Source organism: Canis lupus, chromosome 7 (genome assembly GCF_011100685.1).
Source record: "Canis lupus familiaris isolate Mischka breed German Shepherd chromosome 7, alternate assembly UU_Cfam_GSD_1.0, whole genome shotgun sequence".
Taxonomy (NCBI): Eukaryota; Metazoa; Chordata; class Mammalia; order Carnivora; family Canidae; genus Canis; species Canis lupus.
The window spans coordinates 53,299,315-53,315,086 of NC_049228.1; the positions used below are offsets into that span (position 1 = coordinate 53,299,315).

The 15,772-nt window shown below is 35.7% G+C and overlaps 1 protein-coding gene across 14 annotated transcripts in view; it reads right to left on the reverse strand.

Annotated features, from left to right (window-relative positions):
• The window catches only part of KIAA1328 (protein hinderin), a 377,583-nt gene that overhangs the window by 317,300 nt on the left and 44,511 nt on the right, over positions 1 to 15,772 (reverse strand). For all 14 annotated transcript variants that reach the window (XM_038543408.1, XM_038543400.1, XM_038543406.1 and 11 more), the window contains one exon: positions 1,868 to 1,983. In XM_038543408.1, the coding sequence (XP_038399336.1) occupies positions 1,868 to 1,983 (116 nt within the window). The remainder of the gene's footprint in view (positions 1 to 1,867; positions 1,984 to 15,772) is intronic.

Here is a 15,772-nt window from a genome sequence, read left to right on the forward strand (position 1 = left end):
TCACCTCCTTCTCTATATATAAAGAAAGAGGTTTCTATTTCCCCTACTTCTGCTACCAGATAGAGTTGGAGCTGACTTCATTCCCAGTCCCTTTCTCCCTTGCTGCCTTTCACTCTATAAATTGGACAAGGTTAAATAGCCGTTCTTGAAACTTAGCATGGCCATGCAGTAAAGTTCTGGACAATAAATATCTCATGAAAGACTGCTGGCAGCTGGGGGAGGGCTGGGGAGCGGGATGGAAGTGCCCTAAGATCTCATGTTTTTTTCAAAAAAGGAGACTGAGCCACAACTGTCAGAACTCCCCCTTTTCCCTGTCTTAGGGCAAATATGACATCTGGAATTAAAGCAACCATTCTGCAACATGAAATTCTGAAACCATTAGAACAAGCTAAGACGACTGTAGAGTTCCAGTGCTGAAAACTTGAAACCACTGAAGCACTGCCAGAGGTCACTTATCTCCAGTTGTTACATGGGAAAAAACAGACACTGTAAGTGAACTTCTGTCACAAATAAAAATATTCCTAATCTACCTTTTTTGGAAGTCCGAGTCACTATTCCTTGTGAGATGTGAAGAACCCGAAGTGGCTGAGTACAGTCTGTTGTGAGTTATGACTAAACAGCACTACTTTAATCCAGAGAGAAAAGCAGCAGGAAGAATATCACAAAAAAGGGTCTATCCTGACAGTTGACAGCCTAATACAATAAAGTCAATGAGGGCAAAGAAAAGAGAAGACTCAAGATAATTATTCAGATGCTACAGGGTTACAGAAAAGAAATAATTGAGAAAGTACACCTTTAGAATTGTGGGGAAATAAACTTTATAAATATCTACTCAGCAAATCAAATCTAAAAATTCTGATTATACTAATTCCCAATTGTGTATTTCCACTTTTTGAAAAAGAAAAAGTTTAGAACTCATTTTTTACAGTTACATTTTCATGTTTTCCCAAGTGAATTAATTTATCTTTATGTTTCTATTTCCCTGGTATTCATGAAGGTATAGTTACCGTCCACTGGATATGATCATTTTTAACACTTGCAGAACTTTTGAAATGATTATTAAACATCAAGTTAATGGCGATATTGCCAATAAAGGCACTGGTTCCTTGAAGTATTCATAGACTAGTTTAGTTGGTCAATCTATCGCCCAAACTTTAGGGGCAGTTACTTATCTTTTCTATCAACACCACTGCAAAAACACTCCAAGATAAGTAATTCCTCCCAGTCAAAAGAAACTTCAGAAATATGCTTATTTTAACTCACATATTCTTTAAAGTACAATTCTTAAGTTAAAATGCCAGTTTACAAATTATGCTATATTATACACACACACACACACACACACACACACACTTCCAGTTTTAATCCCTAGTCTTTTCCTCCATGAGAATTTTGGTGGTATTATGCTGCAGTGTAAATACTTAGCAATTACAACATCTACAAATTACAATGGATTTTTAAAAAATTTTTATGATTTCAGAATAGAATTCCTCAGGGCTGTCAAAGCTTTTGCTAGAAAGAATGCCAAATACAAAGAAGCTTCAGGCTCAATTAGAGCAGTGGAACAGAATTCAGTAAAGTTCCAACATTACATGTTAATGTCCAAATTTCTTATTGTCTTTTTTAGTTGACAAATATGTGCTCCGCAGTATAATAGCAGTAGCAGAACAGCTGGGTGGCCATATCAAGCACAAAGGAAGCAACAGCACATGCTGTTAAGTGTCGTTTTGATTGCCTAAAAATGGCAGCCCATGCAGATTTATTCCCTGTTATAAATTAGAACAATTATTTCTCTGGAGTGTATATTTTCTTCATGAAAGAGCCAAACTTCCTGCACATTAAAAAAGAGGACTTTCAAAAAGGATATCTTCCCTTTCTTTGATGATCAGTTCATTCTGTTCTTCCAAATGCCTGATCTTCTTCTCAAATGATTCCTGCTCAGCTCGGAATCGTTCTTCTGTCACTTCCTTTTCCTCACTTACTCTGAAATACAAAAATGAAAAGAAAATGCCTATGAGAATAAGAAAATATGTGCCTAGAGCTGTCATTTACCAAAACTAGATTTTTTTCCAGAGCTGTGCTGACTTCTTCAGGGATAATCTATGCTTTGCTTTTTTAAAAAATTAACCTTCCATAAGGCAATCTTGCATACCTTTGTAATAAAATATGAACATGATTTTTACATCAAAAGTGTTCCCAATCATCAGAAGTATCTTAAATATGGAAAGTCCTACAAAGAATATAAGTTCCCAGTGGTAATCCAGGACAGAAAAAATATCCAACTTTTAAAACACAGTTTCATTTCTTATCAAAAAAGGCACAATCAATGTATTTTGACTTGGATCTTTTTCATATTTTTATTTAAATCCTCTCAATGAAATAAACAATTTATATGTCTTTTAAATATTTCATTAAATATACATTGGTTATTTTAGTCTTTTTCTTGGTACTGACACCTCACATTCCTCAGTAGCATACATAGCTAGACTAGAATAAAAAGATGGCATTAACATAAAAAAAGGTTTGTTATTACAACTATTCTTAGTCCAAAAAGAATTACAAAGTGTTAAAACACACTCAGCAAAAAAATCTGTATCTTCTGTATCTTTAATGTTTACCTCTGAAAAGTATTCCAACTCAATCCTATCAGAAAGAGGTTAATTAAATTAAACAGGAACAATATTAAAACTTACCCTAAAACGACAACCCTAATTTTCATGTTACTCTGCCCTGAATTTTTCTGTTATTGGGACTTATTCCTCCAAAGAGAGTACAACACTTATCCAACAAGATCAAGATCACACAGCAATATGTGTAAAGGAAATCCACAGGGACTCCTTTGAGCTCCTAAATTTACTTCCTTCCAGACCGCTGCTCTACCAGAACAATTTCCAAATAATATGAACTACAATAGCCTTTTCTTTGTTGCTAGCTTTCTGGTGGAGACACTTGATATCAATGAGGTAACAATGAAAATTAGATTTTTGAATGTTTGAGTTGATTACATCTTGTCTTTGAAATAATTTGCATGAAAGTGCATGGCACACAGTAGTATTCAAAAAACAGGTTTATGTCTTGTTGCTCATCATGACTTTAAAGCCATTTCTCCAACCCCTACTATTCATGTTTAGCATACTATTAGGCCCATGAATGGGACTCAAGCCCTTCCTTCTAAGAGGATAAAGTCAAACTGATAACGAATACAAGGAATCCAGACAACTAAACAGACAGACACATGATGACAATTTATCCCCGTCTCAGGTTATCCTGCCTCCATTGTTGCCATTCCTTTCCAAAGCCTTCCTCTTTGTTGCCATTACTCTCAAGCACACTTGCACTACCTTTCACAGTAATTCCTACTGCCTCTCAGTTTTTCTAGAATTGTCAAACGTGTGAACCATGAATTGTTTCTACCATCCCAATCTTCAATCCATCAGTCAGCTTCTGAAACACCTTTGCCAAGATACTATTTCAAATCAAGTAAACCTCCAAAGTGCAAAGTGGAAAACCATGTATATACATGGGGATGCTAGAAAACTGTACTTGTTTCTCTAGGCATCATTATTCTCATTTATGAAGAAAAAAGCTAGTCTAGACAATTTTTAAAATTCTCTCTAGCTAAAGTTTTATAATTTCTTTCACTATACTATAAATATCCTGATACTGTATATATTTGTCCTTTATAAATATGGAGAGCAATTGTAAAGGAATAAAAAAGAAGTTCTCAAACTTAGGTCAAGGTACAAGGCATACAATATTACAATCTAGGCAAAAGTTATAGCCATAGGATGAGAGAGAAAGTAGATGATAAGAGAAATATTAAAAAGTATAAAGATGCAAAATTTGGCATAAGAACAGTATAAAACATAAGAAGTGATGAATCTGTAGGATTATGCATAAAATAAAGATGAGGGGCACCCGGCTGACTCAGTTGGAAGAGCAAGTGACTCTTGATCTCAGGGTTTGAGCCCTACCTTGGGTGTAGAGATTACCAAAAACAATAAATAGACTTAAAAAAGGATAAAGATGGGGCAGCCCTGGTGGCCCAGCAGTTTGGCACTGCCTTCAGCCTGGGGTGTGATCCTGGAGACCCGGCATCGAGTCCCACATCAGGCTCCCTGCATGGAGCCTGCTTCTCCCTCTGCCTGTGTCTCTGCCTCTGTGTGTGTGTGTGTGTGTGTGTGTGTGTGTCTGTCATGAATAAATAAATAAAATATTTTTTAAAAAAAGATAAAGATGAAATAAGTGATGCTATATATTGTAAGGAGAGAAAAAACACTGTCAAGGTAAGAAAATCTGTAGCAAAATCTCTCCCCGTTTTGATTGGTAAAATCTTAATGATAAGACTAAAGAGTAAAATCTGTAATTAGATAAGAAAACATTTATTTTCATTTACTTATTAAAAAATATTTACTGAAGGGGTGCCTGGGTGGCTCAGTCAGTTCAGCATCTTGCCTTGGACTCAGGTCATGATCCCAGGTTCTGGATCTAGCCCTGTGCCAGCCCTGGGCCAGGCTCCCTGCTCAGTGGGGAGTCTGCTTCTTTCTCTCTCTTCCTCTGCCCCTCTCCCCTGTGCTCCCTCTCTCTCTCTAAAATAAGTAAAAATCTTAAAAAAAATATTTACTGAATGCCTACTATAGAAAAAAATTAAGTAACTTTAGTCAGTTACAGGATATCCAAAAGGAACATTAGGGGATCCCTGGGTGGTGCAGCAGTTTGGCGCCTGTCTTTGGCCCAGGGCGCGATCCTGGAGACCCGGGATCGAGTCCCACGTCAGGCTCCCGGTGCATGGAGCCTGCTTCTCCCTCTGCCTGTGTCTCTGCCTCTCTCTCTCTCTCTCTCTCTGTAACTATCATAAATAAATACAAATTTAAAAAAAAAGGAACATTAACAATGGGTCTCCATCATTTCAAGACTATTCATAAAAGCCTCTGTAAGTGTAAGAAATGGCCCATCAGCAAGCAATGTTCCAGGGTTAGAAAAATAGTTTTAAAAAAAAGGAAGAATGCCAAGTTTACCTGAACATTAAACTAAACCACAGAGATAGAATATCTCTAAGGATCACTGAGGGCAGAATTGCATATACATATATCTTGTAATGCCAGAGTCTACAATGAGCTTTTCCAAAAACCTAAGGTACTCTATCAAGAAAAATTTGTTGCTATACTATTTAAAGAGGGCTTTTTTGTTGTTGTTGTTTTAATCTTCTGTTATGCTGCTATGGTAAGACTACTCTTTAGCAATTATTATGCTCTGAAAGGCTATAAACTTAAGCTGTGTTAAACACAAAAGGCAACACTTCTTCTGTAGACCTATCTAAAGATATGTATAGTTTCTCTGTGGCCTATTAGCCTAGTTAATATGAGCACATGTACTATACAACCCTTAAATGCAGAGGACTTGCCAATAAAACATCCTCCAGATTTGATATCACCTCTGAAATCTGTCTTCTTCTTAAATTTATGTTCAGTAATATTTCCCTTGAGGTATATGTCCAAGAAAATATCTGCTATCATGATCCACATTTTTCATCAAACATTCTCAGACCACCAAGTAATGTAAGACCTAATCCTCTATCTCATGTGGAGCACAGCAATAAGTTAATTAAGAAAATGAAAATCTAAATACAGGAAAGGGAAATATTTGACTAACAGTATTAAAAAGTTAAAACTAGACAACAGCTTTGTAATATAACTTGATGTCCAGAATTGTAATGCCTCCTGCTTATTCTTTTTCAAGATTGCTTTGGCTATTCGGGGTCTTTTGTGGTTCCATACAAATTTTAGGATTGTTTGTTGTAGCTCTGTGAAAAATGCTAGTGGTATTTGCCTAGGGATTGCATTAAATGTGTAGACTGCTTTGGGTATATGGAGATTCTTTTTTTTTTTTTTTATGATAGTCACAGAGAGAGAGAGAGAGAGAGAGAGAGAGAGAGGCAGAGACATAGGCAGAGGGAGAAGCAGGCTCCATGCACCGGGAGCCCGATGTGGGATTTGATCCCGGGTCTCCAGGATCGCGCCCTGGGCCAAAGGCAGGCGCCAAACCGCTGCGCCACCCAGGGATCCCTTATGGAGATTCTAACAATATTTGTTCTTTCAATCCATGATTATGGAACATTTTTCCATTTCTTTGTGTCATCCTCAAGTTCTTTCCTAAATGTTCTATGATTTTTAGAGTGTAGGTCTTTTATCTCCTTCGTTAGGTTTATTCCTAGGTATCTTATGGTTTTGGGTTAATTGTAAATGGTATCTATTCCTTGATTTCTCATTCTGCTTCTTCGTTACTGGTATATAGAAATGCAACAGATTTCTGTACACTGATTTTGTATCCTGCAACTTTGCTGAATGTGTGTGTCAGTTCTAATACTTTTTTGGTGGAGTCTTTGTGTTTCTACATAGAGTATCATGTCAACTGCAAATGGTGAAAGTCTGACTTCCTTCTTGCCAATTTGGATGTTTTTTACTTCTTTTTGTTGTCTGCTGAAGCTGTAGTCATCAAGACAGTATAGTACTACACAAAAACAGACATACAGATCAATAGAACAGAACAGAAAACCCAGAAATGGACCCATAATTGTATGGTCAACTAATCTTCAGCAAAGCAGGAAAGAATATCCAATGGAAAAAAAGACAGTCTCTTCAACAAATGGTAATGGAAAAACTGGACAGTAACATGCAGAAAAATGAAACTGGACCCCTTTCTTACATGTGACACACAAAAACACATTAAAAATGGATGAAAGACCTAAATGTGAGATAGGAAACCACCAAAATCCTGGAGAAGTACACAGGCAGCAACCCTCTTTGACCTTGGCCAGAGCAACTTCTTACTAGACATGTCTCCAGAGGCAAGGGAAAAAAAAGCAAAAATCAATTATTGGGACTTCCTCGAGATGAAAGGGACTTCATCTGCAAAGCAAAGGAAACAATAAAGTTAAAAAAAATTAACAAGAAAACTAAAAGGCAGCCAAGGCAGCCTAGGAATGGGAGAAGATATTTGCAAAGAACATTTCTGATAAAAGGTTAGTACCCAAAAATCTATAAACAACTTATCAAACTCAACACTCAAAGAAGAAATAATCCAGTTAAGAAATAGGGAGAATCCAGGAGAGCCAAACTGTGGAAGGAGCCACAATGTCCTTCGACAGATGAATGGATAAAGAAAGAGGTGTATATATATATATATATGTATATGTATATGTATATGTATATGTGTGTGTGTGTGTGTGTGTATATATATATATATATATATATATATATATATATACTATAATATATGGAATATTACTCAGCCACCAAAAGGGCTGAATACCTACCATTTACATCAATGTGGATGGAACTGGAAGGTATTATGCTGAGTGAAATCAGTCCATTGGAGAAACACAATTATCATATGGTTTCACTCATATGTGGGAATATAAGGAATAGTGAAAGGGGCCATAAGGGAAAGGAGGGAAACTGAGTAGGGAAAAATTAGAAAGGAAGACAAACCATGAGAGACTCCTGAGAAACAAACAAAAGGGTTGCAGAAGGGGAGGTGGGTGGGCGAGTGGGGTAACTGAGTGAAAGGCATTAAGGAGGGCATATGATGAGATGAGCATTGGGTGTTATACTATATGTTGGCAAATTGAGTTTTAAAAAAGTTTAAAAATAAATTAAAAAAAGGTAATAGCCAGAAGACATTAATAGACATTTTTCCAAAGACATCCAGATTGCCAACAGATACATGAAAAGATGTTCAATATCACTCACCATGAGGGAAATACAAATCAAAACCATGATAAGATATCACCTCATATCTGTCAGAATGGCTAAGATTAGTAACACAGGAAACTACAGATGTTGGTGAGGATGCAGAAAAAGGGTAACTCTCTTACATTGTTGGTGGGACTATAAACTGGTGTGGCAACTCTGGAAAACAATATGGAGGTTCCTTGAAAAGTTAAAAATAGATCTACCCTATAACCTAGCAATTGCACTACTAGGTATTTATCCAGAAGATACCAAAATGCTGATTTGAAGGGGCACATGCATCCCGATGTTTATAGCAGCATTATTTAACAACAGCCAAACTATGGAAATAGCTCAAAGTGTCCATCAACTGATGAATAAAGAAAATATGGTATATGTGTACACACACACACACACACACACACACACACATTGGATTATTACTTATTAGCCATCAAAAAGAATGAAATCTTGCCATTAGCAATGATGTGGATGGAGCTACCGTGTATTATGCTAAGAAAAAGAAGTCAACTGGAGAAAGACAAATAGCATATGATTTCACTCATAAATAGAATTTAAGAAACAAAACAGATGAACATATGGTAGGGGGAATAAGAAGAGAAAGCAAATCATAAGAGACTCTTAATGATACAGAACAACCTGAGGGTTAATACAGAGAGAATTGGTGGAGGATGGACTAAAGGGTGATGCATATGAAGGAGGGCACTCGTGATGAGCTCTGGGTATTATATGTAAGTGATGAATCACTGAGTTCTACTCCTGAAATCAATATTATATTATATGTTAAATAGCAATAATCTAAATAAAAACTTGAAAAAAAATGCCCCTTAAGTTAAAACTGGACAAGATAATATTCCCAGTGTTGTTTTGTTATTTACAAGGACAATAGCCTTTTCATGAAGTAAGAAATCATTTACAGCATTTCTTTAATGCTTCAGAGTATTCTTTCAAAAACTTCCACAAACTGTACTCTTATCTATTAAGAAAAGAGAATTCATATCCTTGAGACTTGGATGGTTGGGCTGAAAATTGTGTCAAAAGTATTGAATTTCTTTGAAGTCTTAAGTTTTAAGCTTAGTCATCCTTGCACATTTTGTATTTTTCTACATAAAAAAAATCTTTCCAGTTTTAATATAAGAAGTTTTCCCACATTCATCTATTCTTAATTTTCTAGTAAATCTAGCATTCTAGAAAAAGATTTATTTTATAGCTTTGCATAATCCTTATATTCTTCCAGGTACTACTCCAGGAATGGGCAATTTTACATTAATGTGAAAGATAAGGTCAAGACAGCAAAGCTTCTATTCTAAAGAGAATTGCAGCTCATTCCATGGTAAACCAGATAAATTTCTTGCCTTTTTTAATGTCTTGTGTTTGGAAGCTCAGTATCCTGGTTTCATTTTATAAATTCTGAATATCAATTTTGTAGGTAAGATTTGGAAAAGGAACGAATAGATTTCACAGGATATTTGGCAAAGAGAAAGAGACATAGTGTTTTCAAGCAAAAGTAAACACATAGTGAAAAATAAAAGAGCTATCATTATTAAAAAATATTTCAGTACAATCACCTTAATGCCCTCTTTACAAATTGTAACATTTGGCTGTTATTTTAAAAGTATTGTCTAAAAGAATATAGGTGCTTTAAGAAATCAGAAACACAAAAATCTGTGTCAAAGGTCTCTAAGAACTAGAGTAATATCAAATGAACATAGATGCAAAAATCCTCAACAAAATACTAACAAGCAGAATCCAGAACCATAACAAAAGGATTATATATCATGTCCAATTGGGATTTAAACCAGGAATGAGGGCAGCCCTGGTGGCTCAGCGGTTTAGCGCCGCCTTCAGCTTGGGGTGTGATCCTGGGATCCTGGGATTGAGTCCCATGTTGGGGTCCCTGCATGGAGCCTGCTTCTTTCTCTGCCTGTGTCTCTGCCTCTCTCTCTCTCTCTCTCTCTCTCTCTCTCTCTCTCTCATGAATAAATAAATAAATAAAATCTCAAAAAAAAAATCAGGAATGAAAAGTAGTTTAACATTCAAAAAATCAATTAATGTAATATACCATATCAATAAAAAACAAAGGGCAAAAACCGCATGATCTAAGTAAATGTGGAAAAGTAAAAACAGAAATCCAATAATGATTCATGATTTAAAAAAAAGACACACAACAAAACTTAAAAACATAGAAAGAGAAGGGAATTTCTTCATACTAAAAATAGGCTATGTATGAAAAGCCTACACCTAACATGCCATATCTAATAGGAAAAAAAATCAAATGCTTTCCCCCTATAATCATCAATAAGACAAGGATGCCTGCTATTGCTACTTCAGCTCATATTGAGATCACAACCAGGGCAATTAAGTAGGGGGAAAAAAAAAAAAAAACCATCTGGATTCTAAAAGAAGTAAAATTATCTCTATTACACATGACATGCTTTTATATACAGAAAATCTAAGAAATCCACTAAAAAACTATTAAAACTAATGAAGGAGTTCAGCAGGGTGACAGGATACAAGATCAATGTACAAAAGTCAATTGTACATTTATACACTAGCAGTAAATAACCCCAAAAGGAAATCGAAGAAACAATTCTATTTATATTTGCATCAAGAAAAATACAGTATAAAGGAATAAACTGAACAAGAGAAGCAAGACTTGTACACTGAAAGCTAAAAAACACTGTCAAAAGAAATTACAGACCTAAATAAATGGAAAAGTATTGCATGTTCATGATTGGAAGATTTAATACTTTTAGGACTGACATTCAGATTCAGCTCAGTCTCTACCAAAATCTCAGCTGGTTTATTTGCAGAAAAAGACAAGCTGATCCAACTCTTAAAGTCATACAGAAATGAAAGGGACCCAGAATATCTAAAATATTCTTGAAAAGGGAGAAAAAGATGAAGGACTCATACTTCTCAATTTTAAAACTTACTACAAAATTATGGTAATCATGACAATGCAGTATTTGTATGAAGACAGATGCAGGGAACAACAGAACATAAATATTTACATTTACAGTATATTGATTTTTCAAGCAGGATACCAAGAAAATCAAAGAGAAAGAATAGTTTTTTTCAACAAATAGTGCTGGAACTTGTATCCATACGCAAAAGAATAAAGTTGGAGCCCTACCTCACGCCATATAAAAAAATAACACTAATTAAATCAAAGACCAAAATGTAAGAGCTAAAATTATAAACCCCTAGAAGAAAACAGAAGCATACAACATTGTGATACTGGATTAGGCAATGGTTTCTTAGATATGTATGACATCAGACATAATCTACAAAAGAAAAACAGATAAACTAGGCTTCACCATAAATAAAAACTTTATATTTCAAATGACCCCCATCAAAATAGTTAAAAATTATGCACAGAATGTATAAAATTTTTTACAAATAACATATCTGATTATGGACTTGAATGAAATATATAAAGAACTCTGAAAACTCAGCACTAAAATGACAACTGAATTTAAAGCATCAGAATAGACACTTCTTCAAAGAAGATACACAAAAAGCTAAAGAAGCACATGAAAAATTGCTCAACATCATTAGCCATTAAGTTAAAACAATTAGATATCACTTCAAAACCACTAGGAAGTTATAATAAAAAACACAGATAGTAACAAATGTTGGCAAAGTTGTGGAAGAATTGGAACCCTCATAGAGTGCAGGTAGAAATGTAAAATGGTGCAGCCGCTTTGAAAATGGTCTCGCAGTTCCTCAGAAAGTTAAACATAGAGTTAACGTATTACCCAGCAATTCCATTCCTAATATACCCACGAGAATTGAAAATATATATTCATATAAAACTTGCGGACAAATGTTTATAGTTGTATTATTCATAATAGCTAAAAAGTGGAAACAACCCAAATGTCTATCAACTAATGAATGGATCAAATGATAAAAATGCATAGTTTTTAAAATACTAAGAATAAAACACATTTTCCAAGGAACAAAGTGTAAGAGATAGTATGATATATAATACTTAAAGAGGTGAGTTATCTGATCATTTACATTCATGTTTCAATGTGCACCCCCAAAAAGTTACCATTCTAATGCTCACTGATTGTTTCTTTTAGTTCAAGTGTATACTCATTTCATGAAGCAGCCATAATCTTACTACTAAAACCTTAAGAGGACATTACAGAAAACAAAAATTACCGTCTAATCTAATAAATATAGCTGAAAAAAAAATCCAAAAAAGAAAAAAAAAACCCACAAAAACAATTATAGGCAAGACAAATCCAAATCCAGAGATACAAAAGATAACACATCTGAGATAAGTTTATCCCAGGAAAGCAAGACTTATATAAGAGTTGAAACTTGATGTAATTCACCATGTTAATAGAATAAAGGTGAAATCTTATTAAAGCAAGACTTATATAAGAGTTGAAACTTGATGTAATTTACCATGTTAATAGAATAAAGGTGAAATCTTATTTATTTTTATTTTTTAATAATAAATTTATTTTTTATTGGTGTTCAATTTGCCAACATACAGAATAACACCCAGTGCTCATCCTGTCAAGTGCCCACCTCAGTGCCCACCACCCAGTCACCCCCACCCCCCGCCCTCCTCCCCAAGGAGAAATCTTATATGTTTATCTATAAATACAGAATACTTACTTGTCAAAATTCAACCAATTTATGATAAAAAACCTCTACAATCTAGGGACTAAAGGAACTTCCTCAAACTAATAAAGAACATCTATAAAAACCTATAGGTATTACAAGGATGGAAAAAAAGAAAACTTTGTCCCTAACTGCGAATTTAAAACATAAAACAAGAATGTCAGCTATTAATACTTCTGTTCAATACTGACTGGAGTTCCTAGTCAGTCCAATAATATAAGAAGACAAAGTAAAATGAATACTGGCTAGAAAGAAAGAAGTAAAATTTTATGTGTAGATAATATGATTGTGTATGTAGAAAACATTAAACAATCTACAGAAAATATATTAGAACAGGTAAACTTAAGAAAATCATACTGCTACTGTGGTAACCAGCCTCTAAAATGGTTCCCAGTGATCCCTGTCTTCTCATATTCATGCCCTTGTTTAATCCCTTGAATGGACCTAGTGACTCTCAAAACTGACTGGATGTCCCTTCTATGATTACATTACAAAAGGTAGTGACTTCTGTCGTGATTACTCTTGCTCACTCTGATGGGAGCCAGTTGCCAAGTTGTAAGCTGCCATATGGAGAAGCCCTTGAAACAAGGAATGGAGGGAGGCCTCCAGCCAACAGCCAGTAAAGAACTGAAAAAAGCAGTCTTAGAAAGATATTACTGGAAACTGAAGAAAGGGGAAGCACTGTATGTGGTGGCAGAAAGTTCATCAACATCTTATCTTTTACTAAAGTGGGAAGTAGGAATGTGTCTAATGAAGTGGGTAACTAATGTATTTAAGGAAATTTCTGAGTAAAGTGTTGAAGGTGCTGCCTGGTTTCTTCCTGGCGCATACAGTGAATTGGAAGGAAAGATAAATTCAAGGCAAGGCTATCAAACCAAAATGAGTCAAGATTCCATAATTCCAAAGATTCTCAAGCTCTCCACATAGCAAATATGGTAAAAGTAAGATGTGTCTTCAGAATAAATTTCAAATCCAGGATGTTACCAGGAAAAACAAGGTCTAGAGATAAAGCCAAGGGTGTAACTTGTTAAGACCTTAGAAAGATCAAAGTTGATGCCACAACAGAGTCCTACAAAAGGCACTGTGAAGAGATTAATGGTGAGTCTCATTAATCTCTCTTTCGAACAATACAGCCTCTAGTAAAAAACAAAAACAAAAACCCAGGGCCTCTAGTACTTTAAATAGCTAAAATTTTGTGATATTAGGCAGCCATAGATAATACAGATTTTAACCTACTCATTATTTTAAATTCCTCATCATACAATTCCAACTGTATCTGCTTCTGTTGCTTTGTCTCTGCATATTTTCCCTTGACTTTTCAAATGCTCATAATTATATTGATATCTGGATATCCTGGGTAGGACAACAGAGACCAAGGCAAATAATTTCTCTACTTGGAAATGGGCAGATCTTTCCTTTGGTTTTTAGTGCAGAATTGTGTTTATCTCAGAAGTTAGGTAGGTCTGATGCTTACTGTTGCTATGACTACCCTCAGTGTACTAGAGGCTTCAAATTCCTCTAGCCATAACTTCTCTTCATATGGGACTACATGCTTTTCTCAATTTCTTCTGTACCCTCAGCTCTCTATCTTCCCTCCTAGACTATTTGTCTCTTTTGAGTTTCTCACCGGTATTCAACTGTTACTTTTATTAGACATTGGTTAGCCTGGGGCGGAAATCTGGGTTGGGGTGGTGTTATCCGTTGTTCTAATTAGACCTGTGCTAATAAAAATCTGTATGCTTCGATTTTAAAGTGCTCCTCTCTCTCCTATATACTGTAGCTCTGGAACTGCAGTTTCTGGGATGTAATACTGCTTTCCCTTAGGTTATTTTCTGCCCCCTCCCTGCCACCCCAGCTTCAGTGGTTTTTACCAGTGCCCAAAGGGCAATATAGTTTATGGTACTTTCTTCCTGACCTTATGATTTTTGTTACATAGGAGAGATACAGGAGAAGGATCCAGGTCATATTTGTGCCCTTTCCATAGCAACCACTGTTCCCCTCTTCCAAGCCTACAGCAAGAGAAATGATTTAGCAGGGCTCTCATCAAGTGGGGCTTATGGAGAAAAAGCTTGCAAGAGGGTTGGAGCTGCATTTTTAACTGCTGCTCCAGAGGGCTCCCCACTCTCTCTTGTCCACATTTGGCCTCCACCAATTTTTTACCTTTTGCAACTGAAATGTCCTTGCCCACTGCCAGCTATGTCCACCCCAGGTAAGCTAGTGCTCACACCTCAACTTTCCCTACAGGTACATGTCTCTCCTGAGATTTCAGGTTATGGTCACTTTGTGAATTGAACTCCGATTGTTTCAAGGAATGTCCTGAGCTTGCGGTTTGTTTCACTTTTCTACCTTCATTCCTTCGTTTATTTATAAGGTTGGGTGGGAGCCACATCTTCTGCAGTCACTTAGACTTACCTATAATTATTTGCACATAATTCATTGTTTTTGCTCTTATTAAAATAATTTAGGGATGCCTGGGTAGTTCAGTTGGTTAAGTGACTGACTTGATTTCTGCTGGGGTCATGGTCTGAGCAGTCATAGGACTGAGCTGGCATCAAGCTTTACACTCAGCTTGGAGTCTGTCCCTCTCCCTCTCCCTTCTGCTCCTCTTCTGGAGCATATTCTCTCTCTCTCTCTCGCTCTCGCTCTCTCTGGTTCTCTAATTAATTAATTCTAATTAATTCAACTGGAGGCAAGTAGACTGAGGTGGCTTTAGTGCCTTAGCAGCCTAAGGAAGCAAACCAATACTTAATACCTATAATGCCTCAAGATTAAGAAATTAAAACCTAAGAACAATCGATCACCAAGAGCCACCTAGCCATTCCCATATAAGGTAATGACTTACACTATAGCCAGACAAATACTTTCCTTGCTTTGCTTCCATCTTTTCTCCATAATAGTCTCTCCCTTAGCTCTTGGAGGGTTGCTAATCACTTCTGGTTCTTGGTTGCCTGATTTGAATGGATTTTTGCTCAGATTGAGTCTTAAAAAACGTAATATGCCTCAGTTTATCTTTTAACACTCTTAACATGCCCTCCCAATTTTCAAAGCCAGAACAATTTTAATAACTAAATGACAATAGTTTTATATCATAACTCACAAACCATATATTTATTAATGTTAAAAGATAAACTGAGGCATATTACATCATGCCATGCATAAGGGGGGAAAATGATATAGAAAAATTAACCTATTTTAGGAAGCAGTATCTAGCCAGAAAAAAAAAAAAAAAAAAGACGTCGAGTGCATGCTAATCACTTAAAATTATTCCTTGAATTGTACAGCTCAGAATAGACAACCTGAAAATGAATTCTGTCATACTGACTGTTCTACAGTGTCAAGATACACTAAAGTTCAAAGGATGTTTTTCTACCTAAAGCAAG